General features: G+C 53.2%; 4 protein-coding genes across 4 annotated transcripts; 1 reads left to right on the top strand and 3 right to left on the bottom strand.

Annotated features, from left to right (window-relative positions):
- Positions 1-62: 62 nt before the first annotated feature.
- Positions 63-1901, bottom strand: N656DRAFT_131235 (uncharacterized protein). The gene has a single exon (XM_064808582.1). The coding sequence runs from the start codon at positions 1674-1676 to the stop codon at positions 429-431; it is 1248 nt and encodes a 415-aa protein (XP_064669512.1). The 5' UTR covers positions 1677-1901; the 3' UTR covers positions 63-428.
- N656DRAFT_131335 (uncharacterized protein) lies at positions 1842-3100 on the bottom strand. Its single transcript, XM_064808584.1, has 3 exons — positions 3055-3100; positions 2159-2899; positions 1842-2104 (listed from the first exon to the last, which is right to left on the bottom strand). The coding sequence occupies exons 2-3, from the start codon at positions 2685-2687 to the stop codon at positions 2007-2009; spliced, it is 627 nt and encodes a 208-aa protein (XP_064669513.1). The 5' UTR covers positions 2688-2899; positions 3055-3100; the 3' UTR covers positions 1842-2006.
- Positions 3101-4134: 1034 nt separating this feature from the next.
- N656DRAFT_710612 (histidyl-tRNA synthetase) lies at positions 4135-6854 on the bottom strand (the record flags this gene model as incomplete). Its single annotated transcript, XM_064811690.1, has 15 exons — positions 4135-4398; positions 4459-4551; positions 4623-4851; positions 4905-4926; positions 4979-5140; positions 5268-5444; positions 5494-5725; positions 5784-5819; positions 6049-6158; positions 6212-6275; positions 6339-6367; positions 6500-6547; positions 6603-6662; positions 6721-6743; positions 6823-6854. The coding sequence occupies 15 exons, from the start codon at positions 6852-6854 to the stop codon at positions 4135-4137; spliced, it is 1581 nt and encodes a 526-aa protein (XP_064669514.1).
- A 2064-nt stretch (positions 6855-8918) lies between these two features.
- On the top strand, positions 8919-13006 carry N656DRAFT_769096 (P-loop containing nucleoside triphosphate hydrolase protein; the record flags this gene model as incomplete). The annotated part of the gene is made up of 3 exons (XM_064813675.1): positions 8919-12681; positions 12743-12927; positions 12980-13006. The coding sequence occupies 3 exons, from the start codon at positions 8919-8921 to the stop codon at positions 13004-13006; spliced, it is 3975 nt and encodes a 1324-aa protein (XP_064669515.1).
- Between the last annotated feature and the right edge of the window lie 3051 nt (positions 13007-16057).

The raw sequence follows: 16057 nt of genomic DNA on the forward strand, positions 1-16057 counted from the left end.
ATGCCAGGCCAGCCCTGACGCCCAACCTTCCCTTATATAGCACCAAGCCCATGCATCTACCTAAGGTAGCTAGATTAGAGTGATCATGCTTGGGTGGATTGACACACCATCCAGCATGAGAATACCCAGATTCCGAGACCAACTCCGCTCGTTGCCCGGCCTCTCCGGTGAGCAGTACCGTCTCATGCTTCTCCTGATATAGTCGCTTTCGTTTACATGCCAGTAACAATGCTAATACATTCCCTGAACAGGAACACCAGAAATATAACCACATCCGCCTATATTACCCACCCCATAGTCCGTCCAACACTGCGCCGTGAACCATATGCTCCCAGTCATAACTCATAACTTGCGCCTTTACCATGCCCTTCTCCGTTCCTGTTCCCGTAGCCATCCTATTACCCCCCGCGCCCGTGTGTCACACACACTCAGTTCAGCTCCGCCATGGCGGCTTCGCAAAGCTCTTCATACCTCCTCGCATCGAACCTCTTCCGCTGCCACCCGCACTTCCGTAGGCGCTCGATCCTTGCCCGTCGGTCGAGGGCGCGGAGCTCTTCAGCACTACTACTACTACTACTCGCCTTGCCCGGTTGCCCGGCGAGATTGTCTCGCTGCTGCTGCTGCTGCTGGTCGGTGGGTGAGAAGGATGACGCAGAGAGGAGCTGATCAAGACTTGTCGAGTGGCGCACGAGCTGGGTCCTCAGGCCAGAGAGGTGCTCGCAGCAGCGGTCGATGGAGCGGGCGACTTGGAAGGCATGCCCGTCGTATTCGTCCGACGACGACGGGGTGGGTGGTGGACTGGTCGGTTCGCTCTCGCTAGCATCCTCTGGAATGGTCTGAAGCGGCAGCTCGATTTCCTGGAATTTTGGTGGTGGTGGTGGCATAGGCAGATCGGGAAGTGCTTGTCTTGTCGCGCCGGCCTGGAAATAGGCGTCGTCGAATCCGAGAGTGGGTGAGTCCGGTCGGATGATGGGCTCCGGCATCTGGATCGACTCGTTGTCAGGAAGGGAAAATGATACCTTCTTTACACGCTTGACTGGTGGTTGGCCTCTCGGAGAGAGATCCTCGAAGGAGAAGACCGAGGTGGTAGGCGAAGACACACGTGTGTCCGACGTCCATGCTTGGGAGCTAACGGACACGGCCGGGGAATGACAGGCGGAGCTGGATGAAGGTGTGGCGGAGTAGGGGCGGAATCTTGCGACCACGGACTTCTCGGCGGCGCTGATGAGCGAGCCGGCTCGGTCGAAATGGGTCCGCGCCTGTTTTAAGAGGCTAGTCCGGAGGGAGGAGCTAGAAGGGAGTGGCCGCGCGCATATCTCCATCGATGTTGCCGCATAGAAATGGAGATATATGAGATATACGGGGTCCACTTGGGATGAGTCCTTGACGGCACCGAGGACCTCGAGGCACCTTGAAGAGCAAGCTCGATATCTCTTGGCGAAGTACTCCTTCTTAACTTCGGCAATTATCGCCTTCCACTCTGCCTTCGTGTCAGGCAGAGTGGGGAGAGGCTCGGGCGGGTAGAGTGACAGCCGCTTGGGGGACCTCATCCTCGGTGGTTCTGTTCGAGTTGGCGAGATCATAGCTGTTGACTGGCGTCGAGAAGATAGCTGGGACGCAGTATCGGAGCTCGTGCGGGTGCTCGAGGCGAGCATGAGAGGTATTAAGCCGGCCATGGTTCCTGTCGGTTCGATGGTGATGGCAGAACCGATTATGGTGCTGAGCCCCGTCTGATGAAAGGAGGAGCTGAGCAACTTGAAAGCCTCACGCTCAGATTTGTCTCGGCCAGGCCAGGGGAGGGGTTATTAGCGGCCTGCAGGCATCCGCCCTGTTGCTCCGCAAATGAAGCGATTGAAATGATCGCCGAATACGGGAAACAAAAAGCAATTCGCTAAAATGAATCAGGGTGGGTTCGACGAGATGAAACAAGCGAGCTGGCGCCTCGACCGAGACAGGATGTCAGGGCTCGTCTTTAAATAATCCGTGTATTCGTGGTTTCTGTTTCTTCAAACGACGTGTGGCATCTTGATGGTTCTGTCGTCGGGCTCTGGGACAGAACGCTGATCTTGGTAGCTTTCGAGACAGGACCAGACGTGGAGCCGATCTTCGAGTGTTAGGATATTAGGCTATCCAGGAAAGCAATCTCTCCAAGCATCACCTATGCCACTCGTCCAAACGCCGAAGAGCTGGTAACCAGCGCAGTGACGTCCGGCAATCCAGCACCAAAACACGGTCCGAAAACTGTACCAGAACCGCGATGGTTGAGGTCCGTCAGGCGGTTGAATAGGCCCAATTGACAGCAACGAGGGGATTTCAACAGCGGCAGGACGCAGACGAAGCCAGGGAGACTCCTGGTTTATGCAAATATGGCATATATGTACTGTATTGTACAAGCAACTAAAAGTACAACAACGAGAGTGCAGGGCAGTGAGTATGTTGGTGAGAGAGTGAGAACCACGACGACGAGTGAACGAGGGGACGGGGTGAGATGCCCATGAAAAGCTGAAGAAATGTCTCGCACTACGGACAACGTGGGCGGGACCACAATCCTTTAACTGCCAGGCCGACAGGGGCCATCTCAGAGAGTCAGCACAGTTTTCTTCTAGCGCGGTGACGCCAGGGACGATTTTGGCGCTTTTTTGTGTAAAAGGAGGCGGCGGCGAAGATGGTGGAAAACAGAGTGGCATCGGAGCGCCGGCTGGTGCGCCGGTATGCAGACGCAAGAGCCTTTTCCGGGCTCGTGCCCTGCTTGATTCTGCAGGGGCTCGAGCCCAGCTCCCGGGATTGGATCCAGGAAAGGGAAAGCGCGGCCTCCTGAGGCTTGCTCATCTCCAGATGGGAAGGTGGGGGGCTTGCATCCTTCAATTCGTGCTCCACCATGAGGGAAGTGAACTGTGCGCTTCGATTGCCGGTTTGTGAGCCTTCCATCAAAACAAACAGCTGGAGAGTGTCTCTCTTTTCTTCGCAGCTGTACAAACGCCGCTATGCGTTTCGAGACGGCGCCACTAAGACGCCACACATTCTAAACTTTGAACTGCACTAGGGAGTACTAACGTTATGTCAGGCAACGTCAAGTGTGCGATCTCTTGCCTCTCACTTGGGTTGCAATGCCGCTCTGAAGATGCATCATCCTCCCTCCGCTAAACCTCCCTTCCTGCACCAGGAGTGCCCTCGTAGACAGTCCATCACCACCCTGATATAAGGGGTAGCCCGCGCACTCCCCTTACACGCAGTTTAGTAGCTTTAGGTATATATTTACAACTACGCGCCCACACTGGGAACGGCTGAAACTGCACGCAATCTTCCAATTTCACAGTCCTGTTGGCCGTTGCATGAAAGCGGCTATTCGTTGTAAGACATGACTAGAGCACGCAGTTCACCACGTAGTACTAAAGTGAAATGCCTGAACGTTGATCAATCACGGGTTATCCAGAGAGACATCACATCCCCGAATCACCCGCTCAAGTGGAGCCCGAGGGTCAAGATCCGATCTACAAAACTCAACGCGACACGGCAAACCCATAGCCTTGTGATGATGCGGGCTTCTTAGTAGTTCACATGATCTTACATGTCTACCTTCGGAAGAGATGAAACATTACACCAGCAGAACCATGACTCGTCTTCAACTGGATTCGAGTTTTCCGTTGTCAATTCCATCAGGAAGTAAACGCCGCAAACCAACCATCAAACAGAAAAGGTGCGATGCGATGCGGTCAGATTCGGACTTCACACAAACGCTGTCACTGGCTTCCCCCTTTTTCTCTCTCACCACATGTCGTTTGGTCCCATTGGGAGGAACTCTCGTAAGCTTCGTTGGCCGTTTTGCTGCATGATCGCACTGCAGGCTGCGGTTGCATCTCCCACCGCATTGACACTTGCCAAGCCCTCACAAGCGGTGACGGAGGTGGCAGACGGGTTGCAGTGCCGTAGTCAGACATCGAACCCGCGGGGCTCGAGGGTTTTGCAAGAGATGGGGTCGCTCAAAGATTCGAAAGCCCAAATGCTAGGACCTCGCCCATGCTGGAAGGGAATCTATTTCTGACAGGAGTCTATCCTTTCCATGCAACCTTGAAATATCCTTCACCCTTTTGACCTCGATGTAGTCGGTCCAGGAGCTCTGACCTCTCTGGCAACTCAGTTGACCTGCGCGTCTAGTACAGATGGCTGCGGAGGGGTTGAGTCGGCTACAGCGGCCTTGACTTCCTCACCCTTGATGCCGTCAACGACTCTCAGACCCTCAGCTTGCTGTGCGATGGAGTCCAGTTCCTTCTTCCGCGTAAGGCGTAGCTGCACCTCCTCGGTGAGATTGTCGAGGCTGATAAGTTCGCCCTCCTTCAGCGGGTGGTCTTCAGGGAGACCCATCTCCTTGAGTCTTGCCTTCCCCTGAGCGAGCTCATCCTATAACAGTTGTCAATAGGTAGATAGATGATTAAGGTACGACAGCAAAGAGGTACGTACCTCGCCTAGAATAAGAGCAAACGGCACGCCGTTCGTCTCAGCGGCCTTGAACTGGTTCTGCAACTTCGGCTTCACCTTGTACAGGAACTCGGCCTGTTTGTACATTAGCGAGAAACTCACCAAATCAGGAAATGGCTACTAGAGGGTTTGATGTTTTGACCGACCTTGATCCCCGCATCCCATAGGCGGGAGCAAATCTGACTTCTCTCCTTGAGCAGCCCTGTGAAGTCCTTGCCACCGCCAAAAGCCATGACGAATACATCCACCTCGTTTCTCCGTTCCTTCTTCTTCTGCGATGCCTGAATGATGGAGAAAATCCGGTCGATGCCGAAGCTGATGCCTACACATGGGACCTGGGTCTTCCCAGAAAACATGCCAACGAGATTGTCATATCTGTGCCAAGGTAAGTTCAAATCCAATACAAAAAGACAGCAGATGCTACCAACCTGCCGCCTGCCGCAACGGAGCCTATTGAATAGCGTCAGTGCATGGCGCATCATAGCCACATATGGAAGCTTACCTATCCCAACAGTGGGGTCGTCAGATCGGTCTTCATCAGGGTCACCAGGCTTAACCCCCTTCTTCTTAGCCGCCTTCTCGGCGGCACCGTCTGCGGCTGAGACAGCTGGCGCTGAGCCCTCCGTCACGACCTCATAGATGACTCCCGTATAATAGTCCAGACCTATGATGCCATTGTGTCAGAAATGCGGTACATCAAGGGATGAGGCGCCACGAAATACAACCCAAAATCGATGCCCAATTGCAATTCAGGTGAGCGCCTTGTACGCAGTCCAAGGGGGCAATCATACCTCTGGCTAGTGAGAGATCGAAGGAAACAGTGTGCAGAGCACCAAAATTTTCGAGATAAGTAAAGAGCAGATCCATGTCTGCGAAGCCCTGCTGCATGGACGGGTTGGCCGCCAGGGCTTCATCCTTTTGCAGCTTCTCAAGCAGGTCTCGTTGCCCTTTGAGCACCACATACTGGCCTGTAACATGGTTAGCTAACTTTCGGGTGGCCGAGGCAGTCTCGCGCACCAATCTTGTCTGCAGCTTCGGGCGCTAATCCCTTCTCGTCAACCATCTCTTTCCTGACATCGGCCCAGGGCATCTTGTCGAGCTTGTCCACGGCCGAGGAGATGGGCCGAATCAGGCTGTCGGGTACGCCGCAAACCTGGAAGATGCCGTCGAGGATCTTTCGAGAGTTGAGCTTGATTGTGTACTTTCCCTGCCATCCCAGGCTATCAAAGACCTCGTTGATGATCCTGATCTAGTCGCCTTGTTAGAAACAGCATCGAAACGAGATTAGGTGTCAAGCTGGACCATACAATTTCGGCGTCTGGGATCATTGGATCGTACACGCCCTGCTTTTGGTTAGCCTTTGCCTTCACAGCAGAATCTTGCCTAAAGCCCCGAAGGACCAGCACGTACTGCAATATCAAAACTGAATGCAGGCATGTCGTCAGTTTCCAACTGGTCTGAAAGTATTCACGGGGCAACACTGTTTTCTGGACACCACGTACTCGCATTGGTACTAGGAGATCCCGTTAGCCCCTATTGTCATCTCGCCAGCAGGAAAAGGGGCTTACCCACAAACTCTCTCATGCGGCCTTTTTTGACTGCCGGTTGATCTCTGCGATACACCTTTGCGATGTGATAGCGCTTGATTTGGGTGACGTCCTTGTTCATGGCCAAATACCGGGCTGACGATGGGTTCAGTACCATTGCAACTCAAGGGGCTGGCTTCTTGGCATACCGAAAGGAACAGTCAAGTCATATCGTAAGCTGCATAGCTCGCCGCCCTGATCTGCTAGGTCGTACTACAATAGCGTCAAGTCAGCCTCGATCCAACAGCCATTTTCTTGGGTTGGCAGGGCACGCACAATAAGTTTGCTGTCCTCTCCGTATTTGCCTTGTTTTGTCTTCCTGTCAGCGAAATTCCGGACCGTGAACGGAACGGTATGCTATGTACCCGCGAGAATCTCTAGTTGATGTTAGCGCCGAGAGCATCCACATAGCGGAAAATGGAACCGGGCATACAGACCTTTCAGCTCGAACACGGGCGTGTCAATTGTAATGCCACCATGGCGCTCTGTTCGTTCCGTCAGCCCCGCTCCCAGTAGTTGTTGTCCAGACCCTGCACATACTGAAGACTTCGGTGATGGTGTTGAAGATTTTCTCCCTGAGAACCATGTCCCCGCCGGACCCTAAGTGGTGTCAGAGAGAATTTGAGAGAGTATGCAGATTCAAGAGGGACGGACGCACAGTCTCTGGTGCCCTTGGGGGTCCTTTGAAGAGTGGTTAGCCATGCGCAATCTAATCTGAGGCATAGTAACACGAGATACCGCGTTCCCAAAGCAGACATACTTGATCTCGAACTTGGGGGCTTTGGGCGCCATGTCTGTGACGGGGACCTTCGCTTGGTATGTCACCGACGAGGTTGCAAATTGCTGTGCAAACCCGAATTTGAGAGCTGTCGAAGCCCCTGAGAAATTGGCCAATACTGTGGTCACTCGTCGTTGTGGTCTGGCAGACCGAAGGGTCACTAGCCACAGGTTCGGCATTCAAGATGTGGGTGGAAATCCGGCGCGCGGGGTGACTCAATCTTTTTGCCTTGCACATATCGACAAGTCAGGAAAACCCGTGCAACTGCTCAGTGAATGCGGGTCCAATGCAAGGCTGAACAAGGCTGAGATGGAAGACGAAGTTAGATTGGCGGGATGACAAGGGTGGGGTGACCCATGAACGGTTAAGATGGATCGCTAACTTTAACCTTACGCGCAGCCAGGGTGGGCTCTCAACCAACCCGCGAGTCGATTGGTGCCCAAGTTCCCAAACGCAACCTCCCAGTTTCCTGGTCTGGATGGGCTTCTGCCATCCATTGTCTTCCATAGAGAACTATCTACTTTATAGCTCTAGAGAGAGGACCTTGATCTTTACGGGATGTGAGGGCATTCATGAACAGGCCATAAGTAGATTATAAGTACTAGCAGCTATGCGCAGAGCCCTGGGTTGACTTGCTTCCCTGCCACCGTGGTCTTCGACCTACTGTATTGTATGTACGGAGTACAAAACACGCTTGTTACCTTACTGCTACCTGTACTGTAGGTATGCACATCTTTGTACGTCGAGTTTGTTTGTTTACGCCAATTAGCGGCTGGCGATTGGAAACAGATGATAGAACAACCGTTCAATCCGGACGGAGTGCATTCGTATGTATTGTACGCGTACTAGTTCCATGTCATTTCCGGAACGTTACACGATGCCGACAACCCCATGTTCATTTATACCTCCCGAACGCAGAATGGAGATGGCCCCATACGCGTATTCCTCGTATTGCTACTTCATAAGGACCATAGTATCTTTCACATAGGATGTAAGATAGACCCACCACGAAACCTTCTTGTAACATACCCCGACAAACGTGTGCTCACTGTCTTTGGACTTCGGAGTCCACTTGTCCATTGCATCCAAGCAACGAACACCATCTCTGAGGTGGAAATGCCGACAGATATCCAGTTTCCTCGTCTCTCCTATATACATACACTTTGTTCGATGACAACCTCCGGCAGAAATGTGGTCGTTCGGCAGTGACCAGTGCTCGCCGATGACTCATATGATTACGCTGTATGTCCTATGTAAATGCATGCATGAGCATAATGTTGATCAGATTCTGCAGCGCAGGGCTGAATCTAGGTACCTGGGTGTGAATCCAGAGAATTACTCGGTAATGCAGAGCTGGGTGCCTAGTGGCGGGTATTTCTGATCCCCGCGTGGTGTCTTGGACTGACCCGCATTCCCCGTCTCCCATGTCCATTCGCCGGCTTGTCGATGTGAATTCTGGTCCTTGAGACCGCGAGGCTAAAACTTCCAGGCCTCTTCGTTTGCACAAGACAACCTCGCACCCCATATTCCATGGCATACGCTTTTATGAGAGCGGTGTTGGCGGGGGCTGAGTCATTGGTTTGGACTTGCTTGGCTGAGTTGGCTCCTTAGTAAACTTGGGTTAGGTTGGCGATGAAATTAAACTCACTTCGTAACAACGTTGGAATCTAAAAAGTTCCACCGCGGTATGCGACCCTGTCAACACCCCCCGGCCTGCCCAATCTGACAGGCTGCACTAGGAAATTCACACTTGGCAAAAGGCCAGACCACCACCATGACCCAGATGCAAGCCAAGAAGTGTCCTTCGTTTTCGAACTTCTTACTGTCCAGGACTGAGACTATCTCGGGCTTCGGGCTTTTTCCGTGTCCGTCCAATCACAGCCGTATAGGGCGGGCTACAGGCAACCGCTTCCACGCCTTTCTCCCTTCCCGTCTCGTGTCTCGTCTGGCTACGAATGCCTACTTAACCTGCCTTGACCAGTGTCGATTTCGGACCGGGATTCAAATGGGAACCATCTAGAGCTCCACCTCGTCTCGCCCCGAGCCAACATCCGGGACACGCACCCGGAGCTATCACGATGACGAACGGCAGTGATGAGACCAATGGAAAGCCGGTTGATACGCCGGCGACGACGACTCAAGATGCCGCGGGCAAACCACCAGCCCAAGCCCAAGCCAATGCGCGTCCCGAGAGGGAGGCAAAGCCTGGCGACTACTTCCGCGTCTTCACCTACGCCACGAAATGGGACTTTGTCCTGATGGCGCTCGCCTGCGTCGCCAGTCTGGGCGCCGGCACCACATTGCCCTTGATGAACGTCATCTTCGGCCGTCTGGTGGGTGATTTCAACAACTACTTCACGCCCAGTGCGCAGACAAGAGACGAATTCATGGAGTCCGTCAACCGCATGTCGCTCTACTTGTTTGCCCTCTTCATCGCTCGCTTCGGCCTCAACTACATTAACAAGTTCTGCTTCCGCCTCATCGGCATCCGCATGTCGGCCGCCATCAGGCTGCACTACCTTAGGTCGCTCTTCGCCCAGACCGTCCATGTGCTCGACTCGATGCCCTCGGGGTCCGCTGCCAGCACCATCACGTCGACTTCCAACACGCTGCAGCTCGGCATCTCCGAGAAGCTGGGTACCATGCTTGAGTTCTTGTCCACCATCGTTACCGCAATCATCATTGCCTTTACCTACAGCTGGTCCCTGACCCTCGTGACCGCGTCCGTCATTCTCTTCATCTCTCTTAGCATCTCTTGCCTGCTACCCTTCATCGTCAAGGGGAATTCAAGGATGACCAAGGCCGACGCCAAGGGTACCTCGGTTGCCACCGAAGCGTTTGGCGCTATCCGCATGATCACGTCGTGCGGCGCCGAGTCCCGTATGAGCCAGCGATACGCCGAGTGGACAAGAAAGGCCAAGCAGGCCGCCCAGTTCAGTGCACCCTTTCTCGCGACCCAGTTCGGTCTCATCTTCTTCGGCCTCTACGGCGCATTCGCTCTGGCCTTCTGGTTTGGCATGAGGTCGCACGTCGAGGGGAGGGTTGACGGCATCGGCACCATCATCATCGTCCTAATGTCCGTCATGCTCATGGTTATCTCACTCGAGCGCATATCGACCCCTCTCATCGCCATTTCCAAGGCCATGGTGGCCGCCGCCGAGTTCTTCGCCGTTATCGACGCCCCTAAGCCCAAGATGGGCACGTTACGAGAGCCAGACGTCTCGGCCGATCAGGATATCGTCTTCGAGGACGTCCACTTCGCCTACCCCAGTCGTCCGTCCAAAAAGGTCCTGGACGGCTTGAGTCTTCGGATCCGCGCAAATATGAATACGGCAATCGTGGGTCCCAGCGGGTCCGGCAAGAGCACCATCGTGGGGCTGATTGAAGGTTGGTACACGCTGCACGAGCAGTACGTGATTGCAAAGGCTGTCGAGAAGGACAAGAAGAAAAAGGAGAAGGAGAAGGAGAAAAAGAAGGAGAAGAAAAGTAAAAAAGGAAAGAAAGACGATGACGACGCCGATGAGGATGAGGACGCTGTACTCCCCGCTGATCCCGAGGACGTCGGTCCCCCAGTCGAGCTGAAAGGCAGCATCTCGACATGCGGAAAACAGCTTGAAGAACTCGACATCAAGTGGTGGAGGTCTCAGATCGGCCTGGTGCAGCAGGAGCCCTTCCTCTTCAACGACACCATCTTCAATAACGTCGCGGCGGGTCTGATCGGAACCCAGTGGGAGAATGAGCCAGACGAGGTCAAGCGGGAACTCGTCAAGGAGGCTTGTGCTGAAAGTTTTGCGGACGAATTCATCGATCGGCTGCCGGACGGATACGATACCAAAGTGGGCGACTCGGGTGCCAAGCTGAGCGGCGGGCAGCGGCAGCGCATCGCTATTGCGCGGAGCATCATCAAGAAGCCCAAGATTCTCATTCTCGACGAGGCCACTTCCGCCATTGATGTCCGCGGTGAGCGAATCGTGCAGGCGGCGCTTGAGAGAGCCTCGATAGGCCGGACCACCATCACCATCGCCCACCGACTCTCTACCATCAAGAATGCCGACCGCATCTGCGTCCTGAAGAACGGACGGGTTGTTGAGGAGGGGACACATGACAGCCTTTTGGCGAACGACGAAGGTGTGTATTACGGCCTGGTCCACGCGCAGAAGCTGTCCTTGGGCGAGGACACGGGCGATGAACTACTACACGAGGAAGACATTGGTGCTGTGCTTGCGCGCGAGAAGAGTGCCGCCCAATCGGCGGGCGAGAGCGCCAAGCAGGACGCTAAATGGAAAGACAAGAACATCTTCAACGGCTTCGGAAAGCTGCTGTACGAGCAGCGGGGCCGCTTCCCCTTGTACATAATTGCCCTCATCGGCGCCATGGGCGCAGCGGCCTCGGTGCCCATTCAGGCATGGCTCTTCGCCCAGGTTGTCGAAGTTTTCCAAGAGCAGGACCCTGCCGCACTCCTCGACGGCGCCACCTTCTGGTCAAAGATGTGGGCCATTCTCGCCGCGGGAGTTGGGCTGAGCTACGCCGCCACCAGTCTGGCGTCCACCACGATAGAGAACTTCATCGTCGCTGTTTACAAGCAGCAGTACTTCGAGTCCATCTTGTTTCAGCCCACGTCTTACTTTGACGAGGACGAGAACTCGACAGGGCAGTTGACGGCGCGGCTCTCCAGCGACCCTCAGGCGCTCAAAGAGCTGCTGGGTATCAACATCATGATGATGCTCATCGGCATGTTCTCTCTGATCGGTGCGCTGATCATTTCGTTCACATACGGGTGGAAGCTGGCACTGGTGGCCTTGTGTGTGACAGTTCCGCTCGGTATCGTGGCTGGCTATTTCCGGGTCCGGTACGAGCTGCAGTTTAATGCCATGAACGAGGCTGTCTTCCAGGAAAGCTCCAAGTTTGGTGCTGAGTCTATCAGCGCCTTCCGTACCGTCAGCGCTCTCGTCATGGAAGACAGCATCTGCGACCGATACCAGCGGCTGCTACACGGGCACGTCATGAAGGCTTACAAGAAGGCCCGCTTGACGACAATCATCTTTGCTTTCGCCGACAGCGTCAGTATGGCTTGCCAGGCGCTCATCTTTTGGTACGGCGGCACGCTGCTGGCGGACAGGGAGTATGATGTCGTTGCTTTCCTCGTGACGTACATGGCTGTGATCCAAGGCGCCGAGTCTGCCGGTCAGTGGCTTAGTTTCGGTCCCAACGTGGCGCAAGCCTCCGCGGCCGCTAACCGCATCCTCCGCTCCCGCGACACGCGCACCAAAGACGCCGTTTCCACCTCGGAGCAGATCCCAGACACGGACGGAGGCATTAAGATCGAGCTGAAGGACATTCACTTCAAGTACCCGACCCGTGACGTCTCCATCTTCAAAGGGCTCAACATCACGATCGAAAAGGGCCAGTTCGCCGCGCTTGTGGGCGCCTCCGGATCAGGCAAGACGTCCATCATCAGCTTGCTCGAACGCTTCTACGAGATCCCCAAGGGACAGATCCTCTTCAACGGCAAGGACATCTCCAGCATCAACGTCTACGAGTACCGCAAGCTCCTGTCACTGGTGGCGCAAGAACCGTCGCTGTTCCATGGCACCATTCGCGAGAACATCCTGCTGGGTGTCGACCCGGCGCAGGTCACGGACGAGCAGCTGCACCAGTGCTGCAGGGATGCTAACATCCACGACTTCATCGTCTCGCTGCCCGACGGGTACAATACAAACATTGGCAGCCGCGGCGTGAGTCTGAGCGGTGGGCAGAAGCAGCGGTTGTCGATTGCCCGGGCGCTCATTCGAAATCCGCGCGTGTTGCTGCTGGACGAGGCTACCAGTTCCCTGGACTCGGGTGAGTTGACCTGAACAATTGTGTTTTCGGTCTTTGCTAATAATACTTACCCCTGGAATAGAAAGCGAGAAGCTTGTCCAGGCTGCGTTCGAAAGAGCATCCAAGGGCCGGACCACGGTCGCGGTGGCACACCGTCTTGCCACGATCCAGGGGGCGGACATCATCTACGTCCTTGGGGAGGGCAAGGTGCTTGAGAAGGGCACACATTCTGAGTTGTTGAAGAAGAAGGGCGTATACTGGCATATGGTGCGTAGGGATCCGAATCGGAGAAATGACTTTTGGCTGACATGAACAACAGTGCCATAACCAAGCGCTCGATAGGTAGCAGCATTTACTGCGCCCGCCCCTCTCCCCTCCTTCTCTTTCATTCTTGTTCCATATTATATGTCCCTTTTTATTGTCCCGGGCCTGGGAATGGCGACTCTGCTCGTTTCCTGCTCCAAATGTTGGATCTTAGGGAACCAGGGTAAGTATCAAGCTGGCGAAATCGATTGGAAAAGAGTATTGGATACCATTGGATACCACATTTGACGTTCAACCGCAGAATCATTTTCATTTTAGGGTATACTACTCCCTTGTATCAACAGGATACTCCACTCTGTTACATTACATCATACACGAATAAAGAGGAAAGAGATGCTAGAGAGCAGAGAGGCCATGCATCTTCACGTTGGCTTGCTTCTGTATCGCACCAACACTTGCATTGAGGTGAACGAAGAGAGCGATGTTTGACAGACATAGAATAGGGGTGCTATGAGTCTATGACCTCCCCAACAACTGGTGACCATAGGGATGGCGGATTTTTACTGACAACAGTAATTTACAGTAAATAACAGTGATTTTACTAAAAAAAAAGGATCATGACACTGCCAAGGCGCCAAGCCTCTTAAGGGTTAGGGTTATATATAGCAAATTCTCCCTTTTTTGAGCTGGAATTGAGGTCCCGGGAGGCCTAGAACTGGAAAAACTAGTATACTAAAAATACATACATTTTCTAGCTCTAGTAAAAAGACCTTGAATTTGAGCAAATTGGGCCTATATTCAACTAGGCTACTAGGGAGGTAGGTAGGTATAACGGCAGATGCCATCAGGAGGATTGGTTACATTATACGACTGGCTGGATTGACTGGGTGGTGAAGGACTGCAAGGTGGGCACGCATGGGTCACGTGGTCACATAACCCCACTTCCACAATGCCCTACTTCCTACACCCTATTGTGACGAATCTCGGTCCCCTACCACTGAAAGGGACTCCTCAGACTGAAGGTCGACTTAGACAGGGTGAGGTTCGGTAGAGCCAAAGGGTCTACAACAAGTGCACAAGCAAGTGTTCACACAGTAGTAAAGACAACTGCTTGCATTGCTTACTGGAGAACCTCTGGCAGGTCCTCCAAGGGAATAGCTAGCTATCTAATATACTAATGATTGTCTTTGAGAATCACTCCTTGCTCCTAGTGATCTCTGTGCTGACTCACCTGGCTCACTTCGTGATCCCAGTGATCCTTATGTTAGCTCACTCTCCTTCCCTAGTGATCTATTCTGATTAGTTAATTGAGCGATTGGCTGCCGCGGCTCCCCGCGCTGCGGCTGTGACCATGCCTGGCCGCCAGTAAGGTCTGTTCGTAACACCTATACAGAGCTAGTATAACCTTTCTCTTTGGCAATTGATAAGGGCGCACTAGTACTTTATTAACAGCGCACTAGTACTTTATTAACAGCGCACTAGTACCCTATAAGGGTTAGGGTTATCGCTAGCATCTGCCCATCTTCCTACGCTGACCTTGCGAACCCATCTTACTACAGTTCAATTCAAAGTACTAGAACTCATTGCAAATGGCTCAAATCGCTAAATTCGTTAAATCCACTACTTTACTAAAGGTTACTCAATTTACAACAGTTAGCCCAACCTCCTTAGTCATCCACCTACCCTCCCTACCTTACATCCTCCCTACCTTACACCCTCCCTACCTTACATCCTCCCTATCTTACATTCTCCCTACCTTACATCCTCCCTACCTTTGTTGCACCACGTTGCTCTAGGACGCCCCTTAGCGCCAGTAGCCCTCTTCCTCTTCCTCCACTTCACCTGTACCTACGTCTATAACCGCTACTATTAAGCGGATAGTATCTAAAGCTAACCAGCAGCAGGCCCACCAGGAGGAGTCACGTTACCCTCGGCGATACATCTCTAAACGTATCCATGCCCAGAACTGGACTATAGCGGACCGTCGTTCGTAATCCAGCCGTATAAGTCTTCACAACAGTCGGCCAGCTAGTCGGCGAGCTCCCATTGGGAGAGGTGACAGCAAATACTCGATTGCAGCCGCGGGGCGTACCTCGCGGCGCGGGCAGTACGGGAGCTTGCGGCAGTAGGGGAGCCTGATGTATCTGTATGCGCGTCGCTAGCGTTGCTGGCGTAGCTCACGGTCCCCCACGACGAACGGATCGATTACTTAAACAGGTCTGGGAATCCTTCGTCACACTTGTACTAATAGGAGTGATTGATTTCCCAAGATTCGAGGCATATTGGCGATGGAAAAGGCGGTCGGATTCAAGGCAGTCGGATTCGAGGTGGTCGGATTCGAGGCGGTCGGATTCGAGGCGGTCGGATTCGAGGCGGTCGGATTCGAGGCGGTCGGGTTGAACGCAGTCAAATTGAACGCAGTCAAAATTGAACGCAGTCAAAATTGAACGCAGTCAAAATTGAACGCAGTCAAAATTGAACGCAGTCAAATTGAACGTAGTCAAATTGAACGCAATTGAATTGAAGTGGAAGAAATCGCTGTAATTGCGTTTCCTAAGCTTACTTTGCATTGAATTGAAAGGCAGTAAGATGGGTTGTCATGGTGGGCGCAGGAAGATAGGGGCGGATGCCAGCGATAACCCAAAAAGAAGTACTATTAAAAGTTAAAAAAAAAGACGTTAAATATACACCTACTAGTATAATCCTCAAACTCGTTAAAGATAATATTAATTTATAGGCTTTTATAGATAAATAGATTTATAATAGTTCTCTTTAGGTGTGACGAATCTCGGTCCCCTAACCACTGAAAGGGACTGCTCAGACTGAAGGTTCTCAACAACGGGGTGAGGTTCGGTAGAGCCAAAGGGTCTACACAATGACACAAGCAAGTGTTCACACAGTAGTAAAGACAACTGCTTGCATTGCTTACTGGGGAACCTCTAGGAGGTTCCCCCCTGAGGGGGTGACTAGCTAGCTAATATACTGAAGAGTTTCCTTTTGTCCTAAGCTTGCCCTTTGTAGAGCGCTGGGAGCGTCCTTTGTCCCTTCGCTCCTAGGGAGCAATGCCAAGACCGCACGCTCTCCTTGTGATTGGCATCTGTCTTATTCTTGAATGATTGGCTGGAGCACGCCC

Source organism: Canariomyces notabilis, assembly GCF_033297395.1.
Source record: "Canariomyces notabilis strain CBS 508.74 unplaced genomic scaffold N656scaffold_13, whole genome shotgun sequence".
Taxonomy (NCBI): Eukaryota; Fungi; Ascomycota; class Sordariomycetes; order Sordariales; family Chaetomiaceae; genus Canariomyces; species Canariomyces notabilis.

What these genes read in the sequence shown, in the direction of transcription:
- N656DRAFT_131235 (XM_064808582.1), bottom strand. Translation starts at nt 1,676, where the DNA reads ATGGCCGGCTTAATACCTCTCATGCTCGCCTCGAGCACCCGCACGAGC.
- N656DRAFT_131335 (XM_064808584.1), bottom strand. Translation starts at nt 2,687, where the DNA reads ATGCCACTCTGTTTTCCACCATCTTCGCCGCCGCCTCCTTTTACACAA. An exon ending in CGTTTGGACGAGTGGCATAG is followed by an intron (nt 2,105 to 2,158) that starts GTGATGCTTGGA and finishes TAACACTCGAAG; the next exon opens with ATCGGCTCCACGTCTGGTCC.